This window comes from Grus americana, chromosome 11, assembly GCF_028858705.1.
Source record: "Grus americana isolate bGruAme1 chromosome 11, bGruAme1.mat, whole genome shotgun sequence".
In the NCBI taxonomy this organism is placed as follows: domain Eukaryota; kingdom Metazoa; phylum Chordata; class Aves; order Gruiformes; family Gruidae; genus Grus; species Grus americana.
In genome coordinates, this window is record NC_072862.1 from 401,814 (window position 1) to 427,197 (window position 25,384).

Consider the following 25,384-nt stretch of genomic DNA (forward strand, 5'->3'; position numbering starts at 1 on the left):
TTAAGGCAGTGCTGCAGTCAGGGTCCCTGCCTTTGTTTCTGTTAGGGTTGATTACACAGCATATGCTTGCTTTTGCGCTCCTTTTGACTAGACTTGTTGGCAAAGCTCTTAATAAGGCCCTAAATTCTACTGCGAGCATTTTGGACTTGTGCAAGCTAGGAGACGAGAGTACACCCTCTTGCACAAACCTTAATTGCATTGTCTTTGTTTAACACAGAAGTGCTGCTACTAAAGACTTACTGCTTCAGCAGTAAAATATGCAGATGATTGTAACACACCCCCCTGATTTATTTTTTAAAAAAAAGGAGGGGGGGAAGGGGGTGTCAGGGAGAACATTTTTATTTCTTCAGGAGGACAAGGCTTCTTGAAGTTTTTAAACCATAAAGAGAATACCTTGGATGGAAAATAGATTACAACTATGGAAGTCTCATGTGTGGATATTATGTTGATAAATGACACTGGAGTGTCTGTGCATATAGCATAAATATTTTATATTTCTTGATTTTTTTCCACCCTTCTTTTCCTTTAATTTACACAACACACTGTTGTTTATAACTACATTTTATACTGATTTGCATATAGAAAGCTTTCTGTTACTTCACTACTTTTCAATATTTGCTAAATATTCAGATGTAACTGATTGTCTATACATTACACATGTATACTTATACATCTGTATATAATTTAATGCCATTGCCTATAGGAATTCTGATGCAGTAAGCTGTTTAGAATATCTCTTCAGAAGTTTGGTATGTCCGAATCTTTCACATTACTACTTTAGTCTGTGGCTTTAGAAGTACTACATGTTACAGACAGCTTTGGAAGTGTTAGCATGATGAGAGATTGTTTTGAAAGGTTGAAGTGTTTTATGTTCCTGAATAGAGAAAGAAACATTCAGCAATTAATCTATTACACAGGAATGAATTGCTGTAGGAAGGTAATAATAGGAAAAAGAGTTATGATAGCTTAGTGAAAGGGGACTCAGGAAAAAAGTTGCGCGTGTCTCTGCGTAAGAGTAGGAGCCATTCATTAACTATGCAGATCATAAAAATCATTTTGGAAATGCTGAGTGTGAGGCCTTGGCTACAGAGGCAAAGGAGAATGTTGCTATCATCAGTTTTGCTAATCTACCAGTTCCATCTCAGTCTGATGTGGATTAAATTTCAGCCAGCTGGCTCCTTTCCTTTATCTCTGTCTTGCCCTGACTCTGAGTCATGGGGTCTGATGGAGAAAAGAGATTTGAGCGTCCATGAACGAAGCGAGGCACTCTGTCCGAAGGGTTGGACAGAGGAGGTACCAGGTAGTCCTTGGGACTTTTGGCACAGAGCCCTGAGGGTGGGAGGGTGATTGCCCAGAGCCTCTAGTATCTACTGTCAGACAGCATGGAAACAGGGAAGTTTAGATGCAGCGGATAAAATGCCTTCCCCGGCTGCCCTTGTTCCAGCATTTTGTTCTGACGCGGTCGTGGAGGGAGTTTGTCTCCCGCGCTGCATTACTGATTTCTTGACTGCACTTCCTTTGGAAGCCGTCCAACTGGTCATTGGGTTCCCAAATGAAATTCAAAAATCCTATGTGTATCTTTGAACACAAAGACCAGGAGACAATGGAGAGAGTTCTTTGGAGAAGCTATTTTCAGCCATGGGAGGATATTGTCATGGGAATGCTGACAAGCCTGGTGGTCTCAACAGCAGTAAGTGTGGCAGCCTTCCAGACATGGAGACTGCTCAAGATGGTATAGAATTCCTGCAGCAGGAATTGAATGGTGTGCACAAGGCTTCTGAATATAGTCAAACTGCAGAACAAGTAGTACTGACCCAGTTCAGAGAAGAGAATGATGCAGCTGCTAGATGCAGATTCCCCTGAGCATCTGGTATGTGCTCCACCAGCACAACGAGGTTTTCTAGTGTTCCTGTCCCATTGGTTTCCTTTGTCAGCTCTACATGGTCATTATAAAATCAAGGCCTGGTGACTGGTTAATGTACTATCTATGTATTTCCTAGAAAAGTGAGCATTCTGAAAAGGAGTCCAAGTTCTGGCAGAGAACACTTCCTCTGCATATTTCTGCATTTTGAAACCTCTGAGTTACCACTGACAGGGCAGAATGCTACCAAATAATGCTCTCATATCACAGCTGGAGTTTTCAGTGCTGAGGTATGCATCTATAGATGTTACTTTTGGATGACAGTTATAAAATAAACACCTCTGTTTAATCTTTTTGTAACTTTCCCATCAAGTTTTATTTAGAGAACCACACTGACCCTTCTCATAACTCTTCGTGGCCCAACCGCAAATGTCTCCTCTATCTCTAGCCTCCAAGTCATTTGATTTCTTTAAAAATAGTCTAAAAACATTTTTCCTTAACAAGGCAAATATTCTGGCCTAAGTAACCTTCGTTTTTCTACAAGACTATGCAACCATGCACGGCAGTGAAACGTACTTTCGCAGTACATACAACAGAGAGTAATTTTGTGTGGAGTCAGTGCACAACTGACTTCTAACAGCCGGGTGCACACCATAGCCATAGCATGCCACGAGATCCAGGCCCCTAGATTTGTTATGGCTGGAGCGTGCCATGGATCCTTTTGGCCGTTACGCCAGGGCTTCCTGCCCGTTCAAGCTGAGGTCTGGTGAGCAGTGGAGTGCTGGATAATCCAGTCTTACCATGATATGGAGTCAAAACTCAGCTGGGACGTGCTCTGGCCCCAAGAGTTGGGAGCTGTTCCTGATTCCAGTAGTTTTGCTCATCGACTAGAGTTATTTAGAAAAGACTTTCCTGTGTAGGTAAGTCCATGTACTGAAGGGATCAATGCTATAGCCATTTAAATGTTATACAAAATGGAGCCCTCCTTTTTTGATTCATGTTGCAATTCTGTGTCTGTGTTTGAGTTGTAAAAATTGTACATGATATATAAGTTCTCAGAATGAACACTGAGGATGCAGACAAAGGTTATTCAGGTATGTGGGCCCCCAGTCATTTAATAGTGAATGGATAAATTAGCAGAAAGGAAACAAAAGCACATAGCTTTGGAGGTGTTCAGCATCAAACCAGAAGTTTCCTGACTTTAGTGGCTGTTCTGAAGCAGCTGGAACCTACTTTGCAGTGTAGGGTACATCTTCAATCTTGAGTTTGACATACAGTTAAGTTCAGGTCTTGCCTATTTGCCTTCTCTTGTCAGCCCACACGTCTGCTGAGAGTTATGTACTTTGCACTGCTCAGGATGTTGTCTTCTGCTCAGATGAGTAATCTCCCTATCTTGTTGTGAGCATACAGGTCAAGTCACTTGTATGGTGGTAGTCATCCAGTGCCTTTCTGTAGTTTTCCACTATATGCCTAGAAAACTTCCAGCACTTTCCTGTGAAAGAGTACTGCAGTGGATCTGTTCGCTGCAGTGTAGGATGCTGAGAGAGATGCCATCAAGTCCTAGCTGTGTGCAGTAGTGATACCCTAGTCAAACATGAGTGCATTTGCATCACAGGTACTCAGGCTCCGGTTAGGCTAAATCCGTATCGTGCGAACTGAGTCTGCAACAGTGATGCAGTCGTAAATTATTTTCAGATTTTATTTTTTTCTTGCAATATCAAATCCTATTAAATTTCCTGCTGCTTTAAAGTTTCAGAATATGCCCAATATGTGAAAAGAAACACAGCGAATCACTGCCTCATGCATTGATTTTATTTGCCTTTTTAAGGCTAAAAATACCCACACATTCATTAAAGTAACTTTCTTGTGGCTGAGCATGAAAACATATTGGTTTGCATTGGTCTACAAAATATGGATTATAGATGTAGTCAGGAGAGGGAGATACTGCAATTACAAGTTAGCACTACATTCACAGAGCATTCAGATGGTGGTTCTGGTGGTGGTGCAGAATGCGTTTTGTGGGTTAAGTACTAACAGTCAGTTATGAGTACTTCTGCCATCCCAAGCAGCCTTTTTGATCTAATTCCATATTCTTTGAGTTGCATAATGACAGCCTATTTAAGGTTTAAGTTTTACTAGTAAATCAGGCTGTGTAGTTGGCACTAACTGCTGGTGTTGTAGATGATTGGAGCAAATGAGCTGAATGCTGTTTGTACAGTAAGCTTTTGTTTAATTAGACTTGGAATATGAAATCTGTTATGGAGTGTGGTTAGTTTAATCTCTGCCATCTAACATCATCATCCACATGTCGTCTTTGGATGTCCTAAGTCAAATAACATATATACAGGGAGGAGTAATGTATGTGGTTTTAAAACTGTGACAGAGAAAAAAGAATGTAGAAGCAATCAAGTAGAGGGAATGTTTTGATATTTGTATGAACGAATGCCTCTGTTTTCTCTAGTGAAAAAATTTGGCTACATATTATGGGCAAAGCATGCCTATAACTTTGATAGGAATTTCTGAGTAGCATTTCAAATTCATTGAGGTGTGGTTTCTTTTTCATTTCACTTTGAATAATTGAAGTCTTTATCTGTCATGTTAAAATGTCAATCTAGTACTAAAGCAACTCCACAGTTGTCTGTCTATGGCAAATATTGCAAGTACTGGGCAAAAAGGAAGGCACAATGTTTTTTGCATCCTCTAGAAAACTCTGGCCTCTATCGGTAGTGTTTTAGTTCAGACAATGCATTTTTTAGGCTTTCTGTCATTAGGTACTATCAAACAATACAAAACCAAAAGACTGTAAGGAAGCATGCATTGTTTCTCTCTTCTCTGTACAGAAGACAGTGCACCATGCTGCAGCAGGGGACTAGTGGTACTGAAAATAAAGCACACGTGCTTTGTCTTTGAACAGAGGAAGGGTTGTATCAGCTGCTGAGATACGATAGTGCTCGGTGTCCCTTTGTACTAGAAGGCACCAGCAGCATGAATGAGAAGAACTAGCTGTTACAAAGGTGATTGTGCTGCTTAGAAATGTCATTTTTTCCTACAGTGTCCAGGGCTACACTGATGTTCACCATTTAACAACTCCAGCACAACTTTTTACGCCTCATTGTCTTCCATGCCAGGCAGAACTCAGCTAACGGGGTATTCATCAGACGTGAATCGCATTAGCCATGAAACTCAAACTTGCTATTGAACCCTCCACGTAAAGATAATCAGGGACTGAGAGTCATGAGGATCATTTGCTTGCAGAACAAGTACACCTTTACTGAATTCTATTAGTATTAACAAAAATCTAAGGCAAAGAGAAGTGCTATAGTTGTGCCTAGTATTTATGAAGCCTGTCTGATGAGCCTTTTGCATGACATATGATCATTTTTACAAAAGTTTTGTTATCTTCTTACATGGTGACTTGAATGGAAGACTAACCTTGCTCTCAAACCTTGGTCACGTGCATTACAGCAGGATACACCCTTCTCCACACAGGAGGCTGAAAAATGTATTCTGGGGGGCAAATTTTACAGAAGAGTACTTTGGGATGGGATCTGGTGGTCTAACCTCCAAACCCTCTTCTAGTATACCACTTAGACACAGACACCAAGTCTGGAAACTCAGTATGTCTTTGCTTAAGTTTAATAGCAGGTAACTACATGAGGGTGTGTGTAACCATCTCAGGTAGCCTCAGAACTTCATTTCTATTGCTCTTTTCTATCACTTGCTGCATGGTTGCATCATCTGTCATATTTAAGTGATAGTCCATTTATGTCAGTGAATGCCTAGCTTACCTGTTCACAGTGTCTGCAATGACTGCAGTCCTTCCAACAATGATCCACATGCCCATACCTTGTGAGACAGACCCTTCCAGCACAGGCCATGGAACTGACTCTAGGCTTTCCCTTGAATTTGCCCATTTTCCCATCCATAAAATGGGGCCAGTAGGGGCATTTGAGAATTATAGAGCTGAAAGTGACATTTTACTGGGATTCTCAAACAGTTGGCATTGGCAGTTTCATGCTTGCTGAATTCAGGATGATGCTTTGATACTAGCCTCCCCGCTTCTTTGAAAGAGAATTGTAGAAAATCTTCATCAATTTTCAAGTGCCTGACTCTGGATTGCACCTAAATCCAGATATAATGCATGTGCGATGGCTTGCATGTAATTTTTTTTATTTTGTGTAAGAGAAAGAATGGAGAATGCAGGATACATCTTTAAACTTCTTAAATTTATTCATTTACTGTACGTAAAAAGTAGGGATATAGTGATACTTTGAAGAGATATAAAATTCCATTTTTTGTTCAAACGTAGTTGATGTTTTCACTTTAAGTATTGCCTTACTGCTTCAGTGGATCATGGTGGGAAAGCTCCCACCATAAGTGTGCCATGAGCATATTTTGACATCCAGAGCAGGAGCATGCAGTAGTTTTAAATTGGAGGAATAGAAAGAAATGAGAGCAAAATCACAGGCAGGAGGCAATTTCAAAAGGGCTTGGAAATAAAATCCTGAGAAGTCCACAATGAAAGTGCTGAGCGAGGACTACGTGGGTAATTGACTTGTTTCCAGAGACTTTGAGCTCCTCCGTGTGTCTGGGGTTTTTGGTTTCCCTCCTCCTTTTATTAAGATCCTGGTAGATGTTTGAGCCAATTCATTGAGATCTGGACCTCTGTCTGAACGGCATGAATTGGAAATGCACGTGTCCTTGCTGCTGGTTTCTTGAAACACCTTAGAGCATTGCTGCAGATCTTGTAGCAAACTGGTGGAGTCCTGTAGTTCCCATTTCTGCATGAAGGTAATACTGTGTCCATCACTCCCCTTACAATACTGTAAGGGAAGAAAGAACAATTTAAGAATTCAAAATCCACTCTTGTCAAGACATTTGAAGAAATGAAAGTGTACCTGACTATTTCACCATAGATCTTTATTGCATATTTGTGGTGGGAAGAGAGAAACATTTTCTTCCAACTATTTTCTAGTGACTGTAGGCAGGGTGTTCTGTGCTGGTTCCCATAGAAGAATTAAACCTCGCCTGCTATAGCGTGAAGGCAAGTAGGGAGCTGGACAGGGCGGCTGGTGGAGCCTGGCTCAGTGACATTTTCCTTTTTTCATGCATAGTGTCTGTGCTACCTCGGCGTTGTGGCTTGTTTCGACCGCGCCCTGCTCTAGCGGCTTTGGGTGGCTGGAGCCACGCTGCTCCGCGAGGTGTACGGATGCGGCCGCAGGGTGACGTGTCTGTTAAAAGCACATGTAGGTAACGCTGCCGTGGGGGTGCGGAGCGGCGAGAGGCCGTGCTGCCGGAGGGCTCTGTCCTCCAGCGCACGGCTGGCTCCGGGCCCGCTCCTGCCCGCAGAGCGGCACCCCGAGGCCGGCCCTCCCCCGGCCCGCTTGGCGGGTCAGAGCAGGACCCGTGGGGGACCCGGTCTGTCCCAAAGCGGAAAGGGCCGTGCGGGTGTAAAAGGCTTGCCGGCGAGCTGCGGAGGCGTGGCCGTGCTTCCCGGGGCCCAGCCTTGCCGACACGGGCGGGCCTGCCTTGGGAGCGGCGGGCAGGGCGGGCGCGGTGTCCCGTGCCTGCCCGGAGACGGAGCCCCTTCCCAGGACCTCCGGGCTCCGGGGCCGTGCTCGGCCTGTCGCTGCCCGCAGCCATCCGCGCCGAGCCGCGCCGGGGGTCGGGTGTGCTGCGCGGGGCGCGGCTCTGGCCCGGGGGCGGGGGCAGCGGTTCGGCCGGCTCCCCGTGGGGACGGCCCTTCCCGGCTGCCGCTCCGGGGGCTGCGGAGCTGGGTTGGGGCGGGGCGGGCGGGGGTGCCGGTGCCCGCCCCCCCGCAGCGGCAGGCGGGGAGCGCCCTGCCCTCCCCATCCCTCCTCGGGGCGCCCCCGGACAAAGAAGAGTCTCAAGTTTTAGGACGGGAGGGCTCCCGGCTGCGCCTGCCGGCGGCCCGAGGATGCGCTGCCTCAGCTGATTGCAGCCGGCTGCCGCCCTGCTCCCTCCATGCCCCGCTGCGGACCGCTTTGTCTGAGGACCGAGGCAGACCATGGTCCAGCGCTTCAGCCTCCGGAGGCAGCTCTCTAAGGTGGGTCGGGCCTGCGGCCGCGCCGTTGGATGTCGGCAAAACCTCCGCCCGCCCGGGGTGGGCGACTCCGTGTGGAGGAGGCAGCTCCGTCTTTTGTTCTTGCCTCTTAGAGACACAAAGGGGTTCTGTTTGTTGTTGGGCTTTTTGGTGTTTTAAGGCAGACTGTCTGTTAGTAGGTACGGGTTTTGTTCGTCTGACACTGCAATTATTGCGTAGGTTTTTGGGGAGGCTGCGGCTTCCTTGCTCGGTTTAATCTCAGGACTGGAAGAAGGGGATGTATGAAAAGGGGGAACGTAACTAACAGTTGTGCCGATATGCGAGTGTGCACGATAGTTGCCTGTGATGGTTACTTAAACGTGTTCTTTGTACTGGTTAGAATGTCTTTAGTAGTGGGGAATATGAATTGTCCCAGTGACACACCTGCAAAAATGGGAGGAAAGCTTGCCCTCCTCTCTTTGAAGTGCTCAGCAGCACTTGCTGTTAATACAGTATTTAAGAACAAAGGAGTTGCTGTGAACAGGTTTTGCTGTTTAATAATTACAAGCATTCTAATTTATTTCAAGAAGCCGCTTTAGAGGAGAGAATAGTTAATCCATGTAGTCTTGCAGTTTTGTCACTGAATCAAACTAATGTATGTTGTTTGAAAAACATTTGGAAAAAACCAATCCATGAATAAATGCAAGGCTGTGTAGTGCACTACAGGTAAGAACACTTCTACAGAGCTGCCAGTGCAGCCCTGTTCTTGTGTCTAACCATTCCCATTGAACAAGCTTGGCTCTGGACATAGGAATTACAGAATTAATTGGACGCTGAAATGGCAAGCTGAATTTTCACTTTACATGTGAGCTCTTCCTCCCCTCGCCCTGTATGTGTTTGTAAAGGTTTTAATAAGTTCATCAACATTTTAAAATGCTGTTTTCAGCATTTCAAATAGGTCAAAATACATATCTTGCAGACTTGGCTTTGCAATTCTTATTAATTTGTGATTTTTTTTTTCAGTATCTCCTCATCTTAGAGAAACTGATATGGCCATTTTTAGGGGCTGTAAAAAAGCGAAACGTGCATCTTTTAACGGCTTACCTTGTTCCATGTCAAGAGCTGTGCCTGCAAGCAGCAGAAGTCTCTACAGGCACTACAGAGTTTAATCTTCCCCTCAAAAGAGACTTGATCTAGTTAGTAATGAACTTCCTATCTAAGCTCTGTTTATATGGGGCAGCCAAAATAACTTTAAATGAACTCCTTTAGATAATTCCATCTTAATTCTTGTTTACCAAGGCAGGCAGGGTTATTTGGAAAACTTGTTTACGCTAATTTTTTTACTATGGGAGAACTGTTTCCAATTTCTTTCTCTAGCACGCTCTCCATTTTTGTCTTGTCTGACACAATTGTGTCTTGCACTGAATTAGCTCTGCTTGTGTCAAGCCTACTTTAAACAATCATCTAGCCTCGACAGTTCCTTAACTTCTTTAATTGTAAAGGATGCACAACTTTTACAGTATGATGAACTGAAGGAAAAAAAAACAGAGCTTGGTCTATGTTCCTTCATGCAACTACATTTTTTATTTTGGTAAATAATCAAAACTAATTGTGTTTATCTAGGTTTGGATGTCTGATGACAACTTCATCTCCCCGTCTCCTTACTGCTCTTTAGAATGGGGTTGGGAAGTCCCTTTGTGCTTGAGTCTTTGCAGGGCCAGGGGTAAGGGGTAGCGAATGGTGTTACAAAGCACTTTGTCATCTGCTGGAGGGAAAGTATCAACAAGACATGGACTTTTGCTAACATATTTAACGGCCAAAATGTAATGACTGCCAGACTATATAAATCAGTATTTTATTAATATTTCTTGTTCAAAAATCTTGATTCTTTCATGGTTGCTGACTTAGACTTCAAAGTTGGCAAACATCTATGTAGGACCTGGAGCACTGGCTCCCAGGATGTATTCATTTCTTGGGTGAAATAGGACATTATTAAATGGTGTGCTGCCTGTGTCATACAGCTGAAAGGTCAAAATTCCAGTTTCTAACCATATTTAATGATGGAGGTTTCAAATAGAATGTGACTGTGTAGATTTGAGAGCTGCAAACTGAAAAACGCTACCACCAGTGCATATAAAACTTGAGCAAAGAAAATGTAGGACTTCACGCAAGAAGGAAAAATATGGCTTCGTGATACGGGATTTAGCCTCAAATAACCGATTTCCCTTTCCAACATGGCTATTTGCACTGTATGGCTTCGATCAAATCCGTTAAGCTCTTCCAGTCTGTCTTCCTTCTATGAATGGAGTTAAATGCCTTTCTCTTATTTACATAATGGATGTCAAATTTTGAAATACTGTTCTGGGGAGAGCTGTATAAGCACTTAATGGTATACTAACTTGTGAAATGTTTGCATTTGATAACCCATTTGTGTCAGGAATTTCAGAAAATTTTGCACAGACTTATCTTCAAGTGTTATTTCTTATTTCACATATACCAAAGCAGTATTTAGTGTTTGTGGGTTACTGCTTGGATTCTGTGTTAGCCTGCCAACTTAAACGGCTCTGTTAAAAATTAGAGTCATAAAGTATTGCATCTTTACTGTTAAGACTTAAAGGCAAAATACTTGATGGCTTTTGGATTGGTTCAACAAATCTCTTCCCCAGGCCAACCTCTGATTGCTCACTTTGTTCCTCCCCTCCCCCTTCCTGTTGGTATCCAAAGTGTTTTCCAAGTATTTTGGTTCAAATCACTCTCCATCTTGTACTGTTTGGAAATCTGTGGAGGACCTGCCAATTACTGTCGCCCAAGACCTCAAGAAGTGCTGTTGCTGCTACATTATGTTTAGTTGGGGAATTCCCTCACTCTTGGAGTGATAGTACAAACTTGTATCCAACTTTTAGTCAGCTTGACTTTGTCTAGATGTTTTAGCTGGGTTTATGAAAGTAAAATAACGGAGATACAAAAACTTCCTCAAATACAGTTCAGTTTAAGTTAAAATGCTTACCTTTTAAAGGTTCTGCTCTCCCAGAAGAGATTCAGGTCAGCCAAATAGTGCTTTCCTATATGGCTGAAGTTTTGACTAGAAAAGGCCAGGTTCAATATAAAGAAAGAAAAGGCCAAAAAAAGTATTTTTTGTGAACCACAATGATACTCGGTTCATTTAACCACCACATTAATGTTTAAAAAGTTTGCACTATAGTATTTTGCTCTTAGGTACTATGTGTGTTTATTAGCACCTGAACTGTCTCTGTGTTGCTACTAATGTGGATCGAATTTATTTATGGGAAAGGAGCTTCAGTGGATTATGCCAAAATAGTCTTGGAATACTTTTACTTGAGCTATAAGAAGTGTCTTTTAATCTCTAAAGGAAGTCCTGCTAGCCTGTCTAAAGGTTATAGCGGGTGAATGTGCTATTGTGCTGATAGCATAGTCCGCACTCCTCCTTGTTATTGATATAGGTAAATCTTCTTCCAGTGGTGCCTCCTCGGCTTCCTCTGGGTCACGCTTCTCTTGCATCACGTTTGGTCTCAGGCAGGTACAACCCAGCACTTGATGTTATACCCTAAGTGGGTTGCTCTTCTTCAGCTCTGTTCATTACCCTGTGTTGGTGGATTGTTTCCTTTATTCTTTATGGTGTTGACCTTGTATTTTTGTGGCTATAGGTTCGTCAATGGGGGTCTCTATTCACAGATAGAAATTGTTTGATAAAGATTAATGTAGTATAAAATAACTTTTTTAGCAATCTAAATTTACTATCAACAGATATGGACCAATATATAATATTAAAGCAATTAACTCCTTAAGACCGTGTCCCTTAAACTGTCACCTAAAGACATTCCTGTGTGGAATCGTGGTGCTTGGGATTCAAGAACTGTTTGTCTTGGAACAAAAAAGGTAAGGAATGGTCTTTCCTAAGTTCTGTGGATTTCCAGAGCGTATTGCTTGAATTGTTCATGGTTAAATCCTTCTTCTTTGTGTGTCTACCTCTGTCTTGAGGAGGGAAGGTCCCTAAAGAAGCTTGTAATGCAAAATAAAATCGCTCTGTCCTTTCTCAAGTCAGTAAAACAGTTACCCAGGAAGTTAAAAGTAGAGTGACTTGATACTCCTGAGCTCCCGGGCAAGTTGTTGTCTGATTGTTTCTGGTCTATCAATGTTCTGGATGGAAAAAACACATTTATTGATAAGATCCACTATTGAAGGTGTTCAGCTCTTTAAGTTTTTTTTTTTTTCTATCTGGAGTAAGCTCATTTTTACAGCAGCATGTTATATTGGTAAACCCTTGCCAGACATCAAGGAATATCAGGCTGGGATAACCAGTTCATCAGGGCAGAGCTCTCCTAATACTCAATATTCAAAGGAGAAATTACATTTAGCAAAGGTATGGTACTGATTCAGCTTTTATAGCTAAAATGGTCAAAAGATTTCTGTCTGTTTGGCCTACTTGATTTTTATGATGAATAGCATCAAAAATCCTAGCTATGTTCAGAGTGCATCTGTTCACTATTAAAATATATAATACCTCTCATTGAGTTATCAGTAAAACTGTTTATAGAGCTGATAGCCAGTGTGGCTTGGCTACAGTTAATAGTGGGGGAGAGTCAGAAGAGGAGGGTTTGGAAATCTGATGCATTTCAACGGCATTTTCATGTTTAATAGAGCAACAGGCAAACAGTTTTCCTGTGGTTCTTGAAATTCTGCACTGCTCACAGGACTGAAGTAACATCATTGTACCTGTGGCAGAGTGAAGCCAGCTGGATGGTTCCATCTAATGGGACCTTCAAGGGGTAGAAGGACACATAATTACCACACCAGTTGCTCAATGGTAGATTCCCTTTAGGTAGATTCCCTTTAGGTAGATTCCCCTTTTCTCATGGTAGATATGATGCAGCATGAAGCAACTTGCTGCTTGGGGGAACTGATAGAAGGTCGCTCACCTTCACAGCAGACTTTCTGGAGTGCTGCAAGTCTGCCCTGGCATTCCTCACCATAACTCAGTGTATGTCCTCTCCCTCAGGTCAAGCAGAGGATTACCTTATCCCTGTCAGCGCAAGGGCAGTTATTCAGAAATTTCCTGTTGTTGCTAATGGACAGGCAGGTTTTCTTGCATTGGCCGTTTTGAGTGCCCTGCTGTAGACAAGCCAACTGGAGCATCTCAGTGTATTGCGCATCATATTATTTAGTTTTAAATCTGTTCCTGCGTGGATACTTTGTAGGGTTTACTGGGCTTGTTCAAACAAAGCTGAGAGGTGGTGGGATGTAAATAGGTCTTCAAGCATTGCTGGCCATGCTGGTGTTGAATGAGTGAATACTGGCAGTGATTAAAAATACCATGAATTTTCTAGGCGAGTCCCTCAAGAAGGGAATGAGCTTCCACTGCATCATCTTGCTCAGAGGAACGTGAAGGAAAATGTTGCAGAGATATCACCTTCATCTTACAAAAGGAAAATGAGCTTCTGGCACTCTGTTTTAAGAAGTAGGAGTAACAGGTTTCGTGAGGAGTTTGTCCTGTCTCACTGTAACAGATTCATGAATGCCGCGAGAGTGCAGAAGTAAAAGAGACTTGAAGCATCTTCCCACATGGTAATTAAGAGGGTATGTGAGCCTACACCTGTGGAGATACTAGAGGGAGGACTAGGGACTTCTCTTCATGACAAAACATTACTAATAATCCAACGAATTACCCTATACTTGCCAGTTGGGGGTCTGGTGAATTGCATGTGATGGCTCATTGCCAAACAGACTTACAATGTTAAGGATGTAAACACAGACTACAGGTGGAATGCAGCTTACATAAATGCATCTTCCTTTTTAATAACGAAATTCCACAGCTCGTGGCAGTTTGCAGAATATCATCATTTTTTATAATAGGCGCTTACACGGGGCTGGATAGCAATAACAATTGGAATTTCCTACCAGCCGTGATCAAAGGAAGCGTTACACGTGTTGGCATCTTTACTCTGTATTAGTTACCTTTAGGGGTTCTTTGTAGAGATCTTAGCTTGTGTGGTATTTGACCCTCTCCCCTCAATTCCATGTCATAAACTAGTTGGCTTCTTCCTCAGCCAGTGTTTCTTCAGAGGCAGAGAAGAGTTTGCTCTCATTTTGCAAATCTTTCCATTCTGGATGTGACAGTCAATGACAAAAATGTTTATATAAACTAGGTCGTTTTCAGAAAGAATAGAAAAGTTTTTACACCGGAGGAGGGCCTCAAGTTCAGGGGAAATGAAGTAACAGGAGCAAGAGAACTGGGGTTAGTTTTCAACATTCACATGATACCCAGTTTAGGACTCCCTGTCTTGACAAAGGATGTGATGATGACCTCCAAAATAATTGTTATCAGAGATAAATTGTAAACACTTGTGTTTGGTGAGCAGAGAAATGGATGGTAGAGGTTTCGTTCGAAGGATTTTTGGATGTTCAAAGATGGGACTTGCCTGTTCTGTTAGTCAGATCTGCTTGGTTTTCCCAAAGGTATCCCTCGGAGGTGGCTGTGTCTGCTGTGAGTTGTGTTGCAGTCCTGCTCCTACCAGACCATAACTGCATCATAATACACTTCCGTGATGGGCACCTGACTTGAATGATAAAAGTTCTGGAGTATCTCTTGACACCATGAATTTCATATTTGGGATTATATTTAAGATAAATTGATAGGTGGTAGGGCTGTTATTCCAGCTTCCCTCAAGGTAAACACAGTCTTTGTTTCAAGAAGAGAAGGATGCTCAGCACGGTGTGATTTTGACTGTAGACTGTTGTGTTTTTTCTCCTTGGTTTGATCTTGTGTGCCTGGTGCTTCAGGATTATAAAAAGCTCACAACTGCACGGTCCATTTCCTTCCCCTGCCCACCCCTGCTGTTGGCAGGGCTGGTGCCCCCAGCTCATCAGCACAGCTCGGCTTTGCTCCCTCCGGGCTCCGGCTGTGGGTGCTGCTCCAGGAGCTGCTCTGGGGTGCAGGTGGCAGCGGCTCCGGCTGTGGGTGCTGCTCCAGGAGCTGCTCTGGGGTGCAGGTGGCAGCAGCTCTGACGGGGCAGCTCAGGACCAGGGAGGTGCCGGCCCGCGGCACGGCCAGCACGGCTGAGCTCTGTGCCACCGGCACGTCTGCGCCAGGCGTCCCATGCCCGGCTGGGTCCACAGCAGGCGTGCACGTGTTGCCCCGGGCGTCCACAGAAATCGCTGATGGCCAGGTCTGTGCAAAAAAACACATTGATGCTGGCAGTCCTAAGTAGGTTAGCAGCCAAGACGTTTCCAGGAAAAAAAGGTGAAAAGTTTTCAGAGTTCAGAGTAAACAATATGGCAGAGCTTCCATGTTTGACAACCCAAAGGGAGTCCAGAATGCCAAAGTAACCGCTCTGCAAGCCCACAGTGGTGTTCGTAAGAGGCCAGAGCTGTTTCTTTGTTCCAAGTGCCCGCTGAGCTGCGGAAGGTATGGTGGGCTGAGAATGCAGCAATGCTGCTGCGGGACTGGCGGGTTCAATAAATCTCTGTCACAGCATCTGTCTCCATCGGAGTTTGGCTAAAAAATGAAATTCTTCTCCACAGCAGCCTCTCTGTCTCTTCGCAGCCTCCTTGCTGAATAAAGCATATGTGGGAAGAGCACACGGATGACACAGTGGGCAGGCTGCGCATGCAGGGCTGAACCGCAGCGCGACCCCTCGTGCTGCTGCCATGCCACCATCGTGCTGCCACCGTGCCGTCGGCACGTGCTCCTCTGCAGCCGCCCCGTGCCGGGCTGTTTCCTGGCAAGTGTCTGCGCTTCTGGGGGGTGGTTTGGTGTTTTAAAATTTGGTTCGATAGAATGCTATCGGATGACAGGACACAGCTGTAGTTGTCACTCTTACCCTCTCAGCCCTCTGGGTTTCATAAGAACACCTTCTTTTTCCAAAAACTGTAGTTACTGGATGACCTGTTATTTCATGTAAAAGTTCACAGCCTTACAGTGCGTCAGCTCTTTAAGAGAAGAGGACAAGCCTGTTCCATGGTAATTACAAATTAGCAGAGCCTTGCAAGTGAAGTTTCTTGCTTGCTTTTTGTTTATCATTTTGAAATGTGGTTTCATATCTTTTGTGTCTTAGAAAATATTTAGGATTTTCAACATCTGATTTAAATGTTACAATAAGTAAAATATTAATCCCAGTGCTGTATGCTTGCAATTTAAGCATTCTTGCATTTCTTTCTGCCCCATCCTTAAAGAAGTCTTCCAGGTTCTAAAACCAGTCTCCCTGCAAAATTCACAAGTGGAAATCAGGACTAATCCCATTAAATAACATGGTCCATAATGAAGTTAAGTAAATTTTAAATCAGTGCAAGTTTTTGTTAGTATACAAAAATGGAGTTCTACAAGCAGTTCAGACTACTCACTCTGGAGGTGGTGTGTCTGAATAGCCCATCTTTTGAAGACAAATATTAATTAATTTGGAAACGTAGTCTAAGTTTCAGGACACTTTGATAGACATTGACAGGAAAACTAGAGGATCAAGGTGGTTTGGGTTTTTTTTAACTTAATACACAGTTTGGATACAACTGAGATCAACTGGTATTTGAATAGGGAATTCAGCTTAGAAAACATTCCCTTCTGAAATACAGGTGTATATACTTGAGTTGTGAGCTTTGAGACTATTTAAAATAGACAAGAAAAATTGCTAAGGAAATGAAGCAAGATTCTAATCCTTCAAAGAATTACTATGAACATTTTAGTATGCATTAAAAAAGAAAATTGTATTTAGATTTGAAATCAGAATAATAAAATTTTATTTCAGCAACACATTGGAAGTGCTATCATTTGACTTTTTTGATAGGTGTCCTGGTTCTGGCTGGGATAGAGTTCAAAGGGCACATACTGAGCAAGAATGGAGTCCAAGATCACAGGAATGCAAACTGTAAAGTTCTACTACAAGGATCTTGTTGGTTTTTTTCTTGGGTGCTATTGGTAAACACTCAACTGCAGAAAAACACTTTCTCCATGTTATCTGCATACAACATTGTCATATTTAACTCTGAGAAGCCGTGACCACTGATGTCATGTTTGGAAAATCCGTAACTAGTAAAAGTTTCAATTCTAGAATCATTAACTACTCCCAAAGAAAATGAAATCTGAAGGAGTGCTTAAATTAGGGTGGGATAGCCTTTTTGCAGGCACATTTTTTTTCTTGCTTGTCTGCCTTGGGGGTGACCTGAAACCCACTGCTTGCACCATCAGTGTGGAAGGCCCCAGGATCCTGTTGGTGGTGAACAAAAGCTTACAGGGGAAAAAACTATTTCTATTGTCAGAAATAAATTATTTCAGCCTGATGGCATTGGCAACAGGACAATAGGAGCAGAGGAAATGAAGAGCTTCAAGTTGGTGTGGAGGAGGTGTTTCACTGGAGGCTGGATTGCGAAGCATGTAAAGTATTAGTGCAGAACTGTTGCCCACAGGTCTTCAGTATTTGGGACTACTGTTTTGGAATGGGACTAAAGTTTCTAACAATTTTCTGCACTTAAGCTTTTAGTTGATGTGTGTTCTTTTTTTTCAGTGAAATGTAGATTGCCTTTCTCTTTGTGCTAAAGACCACCCCTACCACCTCCTAAAAAAAAAAAAAAAAAAGGCATCCCTCTGCTTTTTATGCACAGTGCATTAATTTCAGTAGGAATTGGGCATATCTTGGGATCGGGCCCATAAATCTCAAAAATAATAGTGTATCGCAGAGGCGTGGAGACTCAGAGTCCTAGAATTGAGTAGGAAAATTATGTCTTAGTCATAGTTATTATGTGGTAGGATAAAGTGCTATAAATTTAAATACTTGTCAGATTTGGAGCTATTCTCACATTTGTTTAGTGCTTTCAGTGTTAATGTTCTGAATAAAACAGTTGCTTAATTAAGGTAATGTATTGTCAATACTCTGATAACTTGATCTGTTCCACCCTTCAGTCTTTTCATTGGGTTACATATGAGTTCATTTAATTTGGAATTTATTTTTTTTCCCCCTAAAATGCTGTTTAATACCAGCTACAGAAGTTCAGAGGTATGCTGTAGCCTCCATATATTATGTAAAATTATCCTTTTTGTACCATAACGGAGCTGAAGAGAGAACAGTGTTTATACATGGACTGCCAGAAATAAATGTTTGCATAAAATATGAGCTCTTAAGCACTCAAAATGAGATATTTCAAAAATTAGCTAGTCTACTGAACAGGTAGAAAAGGTTGTGGATTATCCAAACAATATAGCTAATCAGTAGTAAGGAAAGAATTTCTCACTGGACAAATGAAAGTCTTTATGCATGTTCTTTCACCTATGTCTTGCTTTTAGAGTGAGGGAGATGTCCCAGCCTAGAACGTCGCTGATGCTGCAGTGAAAATCTACATCTCTTGATCCCTACTCTGCTGAGGGGATACAGCTCTTTTTGAACCTGTGGTTAATGCTGCAAGAGAGGAGGCTGTGTTCCAGCTGCTACTGCCATTTCATACTGTCACGTGTCTAGCTAATCAGATGTACCTCAGACACCATCTGTAACCAGCAGATACGTATTTTTTATATATAAGTTAGAGCAACTGGCGCTTTACTTTGCTGAATACTGTTTTTCATTCCCTTTGATGTGGCTTTCATCTAGCCATCCAGATCTGACTACCAGAACTGCTACCAAAGAGCAAGCAGTTTGAACCTTTTATGCATAATTAAAGCTGGATGAAAAAGGCCTTCTGGTTCTGTAGTATCATTCAAGCCATTTTCTTCTAGCATATTAATGGTAAGCAGCACACGTTTGAAAGACTGTTGTAAACATGGGGTTTTTTGCTGGGCCTGAAATGTTGAAGCTTTAAGTGCTTTCTTGACACTCAGGAAATGCATGTACAATTGATCAACTTTAAGTTTGGTTTTCTGATATTTTTCATAAGTGGATATATAAATATTTGCCTGGTGAATTGGTGCTCTCCATGCAAGCTTTGGTGTCTGGGCCGTAAATTGAAAACTGTTCATGAGTACCAAGAGTTAGTAGGAAACAAGCAGTTCCCACGTGCCTGGGTGAGAAGTGTTGGCTGTGGAGTACGGAGTGCTCTTTTTGATGTGTTCCAATGGCTTCAGTGCTGCGAAGGGAGAGGTGCAGAGTGGGGCACGCTGGTGTGTGTGACCATCGGTGAAGGTGATTCTGCAGTTACAACACTGGCTAACTCATTGCTCACAAAGACAGTGATTGCCTTCCAGGGTTGAACCTTGGATAGCTAAAGCTTGGTACAAAACCAGACATGGAAGGAATTCCAAGGTTTCTTAATCATTTTTGGGTCTGTGGTATCTTGCAGATTTCAAAGGCAGCTCATTGTTTAGATTGACAGTTTGACCTGTGTCATACACTTAAATCAAACTATCACGGTATGTTGCAACCATACACAGCCTCTAGGCAGTCTAATTAAAGCTCTAGCATTCATTAAGAGAAAACCCTAGGCGTATTTACCAAGATTAGATTAGTATGGCATTTGAAAAAACTCTGTGATAACTATTACATTCAGTATTGCAAGTTATCTACAGGAATTCCACACATTTCTCTTAAATCCAGATACTATACAGGATGGTATCCCTGCAAGAAGACACATTTTTCACATTAGTAAATGGAGGGTAAAATTATTTTCATAAACCTTATTTTTTTTCCGTAAAAGGTACATGCTAGTGGTTTATTATAACCAGAGATGGAGCACTTACAGAGCACAGCTTAACAGTCTGGTGATAGCATTTGAAGAAAGAAAACATTAGTTATTTCAATAAAATCTACAAACTTGCAATCCACTACACATTAACTTCATTTTCTACGTTTGTCCACCTACAGTGGTGCAGAAAATTTGCTGCAGGTAGCAGCCACGGTGGTACTTGTTTGTCAGGCAGAAAGTTAAAAAGAGCTGGTCTCTTGCCAGCCAGCATTGCTGCAAGGCAGCGTTAGTGAGAGGCCTTGTGAAGCTATCTTGGCACTCTGCTTAAAGGTGGGATCTCCAGGAAGAACGTTAATGTATTTCTATTACTAAACATCACTTTTGAAAAATATTACAATCCCTCCTCCACGTATTCCAGTGCAGGTGACAAGAGTTGTGTGTGAACTAGTGAAACCCCTGACGGGCAGAGCTCCGCGGCTCGGGATGCAAGCTGCCGAGCGTGGCGTTCCCCGCATCCCCATCGGGCAGGGAAGAAGCCGCTGGGTTTCCTGCTTTTGGCTGGTTCCACACTGCGGGGATTCTCATTTACGCAGACACTGTCAGGGGCTCTGTGCACGTGGCAGTGGGTAGAAGATCATTAACGTGAACACGGTTCTCCTAGCTGTTAGTTTCTTTTCGGAACAGTTACAACTACAGCGATGCTTGTGGTTAACAAAGCAGCCCTTCCGTATCTGATCTCTCACATCTTTGAAATCAAAAAGTAAGGTATTGGTGTCATCAGCAAATGCCTCTTTAAAAGCCAACCCAAAAGTTCAAATATCCACAGTCAGGGAGCAGTGTTCAAAATTAATCTGACCAAAATTGGCCCTTGCAGCAGAGCAGCAGTGCTCTCTTGTGCCTGGTGAGTGATGCCACGTTCCTGACTGGTCGGTGAGCAGACATCATCCGAGCTAAGGCACGATGTGCCCACTCTTCACAGGAGAGAATGAGAGGATGGGTTAAAACTGCCATGTAACAGCCACTGCAAATTAAAATCAGTTGGTTTTCAGGCTCACTAGCAGTAGTTCTACAATAGCCAGGTTCAGAGGAGGAGTATTAAACCATCTGTTTCAGGGAATGCTTAAAAAAAGATCAAACTGATTTTGAAATGTACACTTTTTTATGTAAGCATTTAATAAAGAAATAGCAGTGGAGTACATTGTGTCTTGGAGATCAAGTGATGAACAGAAGCAACTTGGTATCATGATGTGTCTATGAATTAATGGGTTGCCATTCTTCTTGAACATTACCCAGCCCACTTAAAAACTCTGCCAGGCGGGGCTCCTCTCAAGCACAGGGCTTTAGGGCTGGTCAGTTAAATGCTTCCAGCTTCAGCTCTTGCAGGCTGCTCTCTGCTGTTGCACAGTCCAAAAAGCCAAGTAGCTTTCATTAGTGAGCTGCTAATTAACTGAGGGTTAATGCATCAGTAGATGGCTCTAGTCTTTGTTTCTTTAGTTTTGTGAAGTGGATTCAAGTGTGATAAGTATGCTTGGTGGCGGGGAATGATTTCGCTCCTCTTGCTTATATCTGGGATGCTCAGAGAACTGGTTCCCCAGAGGGGAAGTTACCACATTAAATACAGAGTACTCTGTAATCTCTTTGCAACCCAGTAGCATGTTGACTTGAAGAACTGTTCCGACTATTACCTGACTGGTCTCTTGTATTGTTCAGGACTAGAAAACAATGTTTCTAATCTTTTTGCCATTAATTATCCTAGATAAATTGTTTCAGATATACTCTGCTGCAATCACTCTTCTAATTGTGGTGAGTAAACATGGTCTTCTGTTGTTTGGGTTTTCCCTTTTCCTCCCAAATAATCAGATGGATAGATGGATTTTACAAAAAGCAGCTCAGTTCACGTTTGTTTAAAATTACCAGTACTTCATAAATGTAGAAGCAGGCAGGTGAGACTGTGACATACGTGAGCTCTGACCCCACCCTGATAGAGGGCTTTCTAGCATTGGATCAAAACCTGCTGATTCAGCACCCTCTATTTTATCAAGGCAGTGAGAAAAAAGTATCCTACTGCATTGAAAGAGCTCAGCAAAAGTCATCTTTGAGTCACTTATGAACCAGCACTATAGGAATTAAAATCCTGTTCATATCTTGGTTGTAGTTCAGGCTATTGATGGGGAAGATAGGAAGAAGAGAGGTGTCTTTCTCATGCCCCTCTGGTGTTGCTCGTAAGTTGGTTCAGGCTGGAAGGCATCTCTGGTGTTCACCTGCCCAGTGACCTGCTCAAAGTAGGACTATCTTCAGCATTAGATTCCTTTGTCTTTTGCATTTGTGAGGTTTCAGGTAAGCTCCCATGCTTACTAATGAGCTGTGAAATTCCAAACGCTGCCAGGAATGAAGATGTCTATTGTGTCAGTCAGTGATTTCACACATTTAGATAAAATTCCCTGTTCATGTGCTCATTTTCTGAAGAATTTTCTATTTCCATTTCTGGAGTGGATTGTGTTAATAAGTTTTGTGCTTTGGCTGTGATGATGGTTGTATTCTGGTTTGGGAGTACACAGTAAGCCAGCTGCTGACAACCACTTTGGTAGTTAATTTTTCGAGGGCAATTTGCATGGCACAGTGTCTTTCAGTTCTGCTGACTCTCCTGAAGGAGAATGGAAGGTGCTTTTGCCACCTCTTCATGAGTAAGGCTCTCTTCAGAGCTAGGATACTAGCTCAAAGGAGGGGGAACAAAAAGCCTCCATTCTTGAAGTAATTGCTGTTGATGAACTTACCGGAGACTGAGGTGCTCCACTTCACGAATTACCTTCCGGTAAGAGGGAGTGTGGGTCTGTCCCACAGTTGTGTTTTCATAGTTCAGTCAGTCACTTTTCCTCTTAACACCCACATCTCTTCCTCACCCTCTGCTTTCTCTGAAACTGTTGGACTCTTAATGCAAAGGACTTTTCAAAGCAGGGATCCTTTTGCAATTTAGCATTGTCATCAGTTAAAAAACCTGTAGAAGCAGGTGTTGCACATTTTTTATGCATGTTTCCCCTGTGATGACCAGGCACATTGCAGGTAGCTTCCCTGAGGTTTGACTATGCAGCACCTGTGCTGGAGCTTGATCAGAGCAAGCTATGAATTATTGAGTACTCTGCTTCAATCGGACAGGAGGAAAATGAAATGCTGCTCTCTTCAGCATTAGAAGCTTTAACCCAGTTGTGTACTGTGAGATACCAATTCTTATTAGAGTGTTTTCTTATAAAGATATGTAGAATACAGTGATCCTTCAGATCCATGCAGTCTTCCTTAAGAAATAATTTAAACACATTTAAACTCTCATTTTAAAGCTAGAAAGAAAACTTCCTATATGTTTTGACAGTTATGAACCTTAGGAAGTTCTGTTGTGTTGAGAGTCTTATTCTGTGCTGTATTAAACATCCTGACTGGATCTCTTATCATTCAAGCAGTTGCTGAAAAAACACAAACCTTTTTACCTGTCAGGTCACTTATTCAAAACAGGCCCAGTTCACGGGGGACTGGAAGTCTGTTGCAACCTGGGCACTGCTTAGCCTTGTACAAAAAAAGGTATTAGAAACCAGAGTGGTTGTCCAGCACCATAAGCTGATTTGGTTTACATGGAAATGGAAAATTAAATACATTAAGCATGTTTTAATCAGATGCATCTAATGAAGATGCAGAGTGGCTAATACTCTGCACATAGTAATTTCCTGTGTGTATATTTCTCTTCTATTTTGATTGAGAAGCTGGCAGAGACTTCTCTCTTTGTTTTTCTTTGTGATACTTTTGGAAATCTTAATTTTGGTAAGGAGTTCATTGGGTAGTCTTAATTATCAGAAGCCCTGTAGAAAAAACTACCCTAGCATCCCCAGAGGACAATGGATAACTCATGTTGCATCCAGCACTGAAATTGAGTGCAGTTTGCAGAAGAGGGAAAGCAAAAGAAATGGCTTGATAAGTCAGTAGGCATCTAGCAGAAATATGATGTGTACAGACATTACATAGTCAAGCATGATGTCTGCCAGCGGAAATTAACTTATCAAAAACTCCTGAACAAACTGGAACTGCCCCAGGGGTGTTCTGGAGTAGGTCAGTGATGAGAGTCTTTGGACAATCAGATTTGATTGATACTCTGAACCGTGGAACTGCAGCTCACAGGTTCTGTACCTCTTGATCTTAATGACCTTGAGCAGATGGCTTTAAATTGTTGGGCTTCAGTTTTGCTAGCTCTGAGACCAACTGACCGCGCTGTGGGAGACGCATATTCCCCAGCTGCTGCTTCTCTTTCCTCCAAACAGTATCTGGCCAAGAAGCTCTGTATTGGCTGCGCTTGTTTTCACACACTCATAGAATTGCAAGCTAAGGTAACTATAGCTCAGACATAGTCTTAGCAAGGCTTTGTATTCATAACACTTAGACAAGTATCTACCCCCCTTTCCATTTCCAAGAGTAAAGAAAAAAAATTACCTGACATTTTGTGTTAAACTGCTTTTGTGCAGCAGTACCTTGACTGTTAAACACATATTCTCCAGTGTTCTTTGTCTATACCTTCTTTGCCGGTAACTTCTAAAGCAGCCTTCTCTTTGAAGGGAATATTTATGCTAAGTGACTTTTGAATGACTGTCTGCTGTAATCCACAAACAGGCAAATCCACTTCATGGATGTTTGCATTAATGCAGCCAATGCTGAAGTTTGAAACAGGAAAGGTCTGGCGTGGGTCGCACGTGATCCCTATCTGCATTGTGGGAGACAGTCAGATATAGGACTTCTTTTCTTCCTTTTAACCTATAAATAACATTAAAGTATTTTTTTAGCAGGGAAGAATGAGGCCACGGCACCAACCTGTACAGTGATAGCTACACTCACTGTTACAGCTTCAAGAAAATGCCTTGCAGCATTAGTATGTCTTACCGCTAGGTAAGGTCAGTGGTTTTCTTCCTGCTCTGCGGTATGTCTCGCTCTGTTTCTCCCTCTCTATCCCGCTATCTCTCTGCTGAAAGTTAATTGTGATTGGACATACCCTGTTTTAAAAAAAATAAAGGAGTTGGAAGGGGAGAAATAATAATGGGCTTAAGTGTTTAGATCACATTGATTTTTAATGTAAGCAAACGGCTTGCGTGTGCCCATTTTTTTAAATGCATCTTGACACTCAGAATAGCAGAAAATAAATTTCAAGGAACATTCTCTCTGTATTTTGGTATCCTAACTCTTTGTTGGAAGCAGTATGAAATCTTGGGAACCTGAGCTAATTTACTGTAACTTGAAAGTAACAGATGTATATTCAGCATTTCTACTGAAATTCTCTGAGCTTTTCTGCCCACCAAAAAGAAGATAGGACTTTCAGTAGCCTAGCCAGTAACAAAGAGAGCTGATAAATGGACCGCCGTGCTTTATAAAGAGACTTGGCCCGTATCAGCACATGCCGACTTCTCTTGGTATCTGGCCAACTTTGACTAAAACTAGAATAGATATCCTGTCTTCATCAGGCCATGTAGACAAACTTACAAAAATTTGGGCTTGTGTATCTGCAGCTGCACCAGCATTTTTCTGTGTAAGTATGCTACACACCTATGTCCCTGCCCATAGTTCTTTTTATTTTTACCAGAATTTTTGCATTCCACACAGATTTCATTTCTGAATGGTGCTGCTGCTCTCTGAAAACCCTGAGATTTGGGCCAAATACTCTTCCAGGCAGGAGGTTGCACAGAACAACGTGTACCCTACTGCACTCCTGGTTCCCACTATTCTTAACACTCCTGGACCCCCCCTTACCTTTTTTGAGGCATTTCGGTGTAATGCTCAGGGACCTTTTGTTTCTATTCGGTACTACTGCATGTTGCTTCAGGCGTAGCAGGAGCTGG

The 25,384-nt window shown here is 42.5% G+C and overlaps 1 protein-coding gene across 12 annotated transcripts in view; it reads left to right on the top strand.

Annotated features, from left to right (window-relative positions):
• Positions 1-25,384, top strand: part of TMCC1 (transmembrane and coiled-coil domain family 1) — a 117,015-nt gene that overhangs the window by 43,088 nt on the left and 48,543 nt on the right. The window contains exon 1 of one of the 12 annotated variants that reach the window (XM_054838613.1): positions 7,769-7,928. The exons of the other annotated variants lie outside the window; for them this stretch is intronic. Coding sequence (XP_054694588.1) covers positions 7,890-7,928 — 39 coding nt within the window. The 5' untranslated portion in view covers positions 7,769-7,889. Of the gene's footprint in view, positions 1-7,768; positions 7,929-25,384 lie in introns of those variants that run through there. 12 annotated transcript variants of the gene reach the window in all.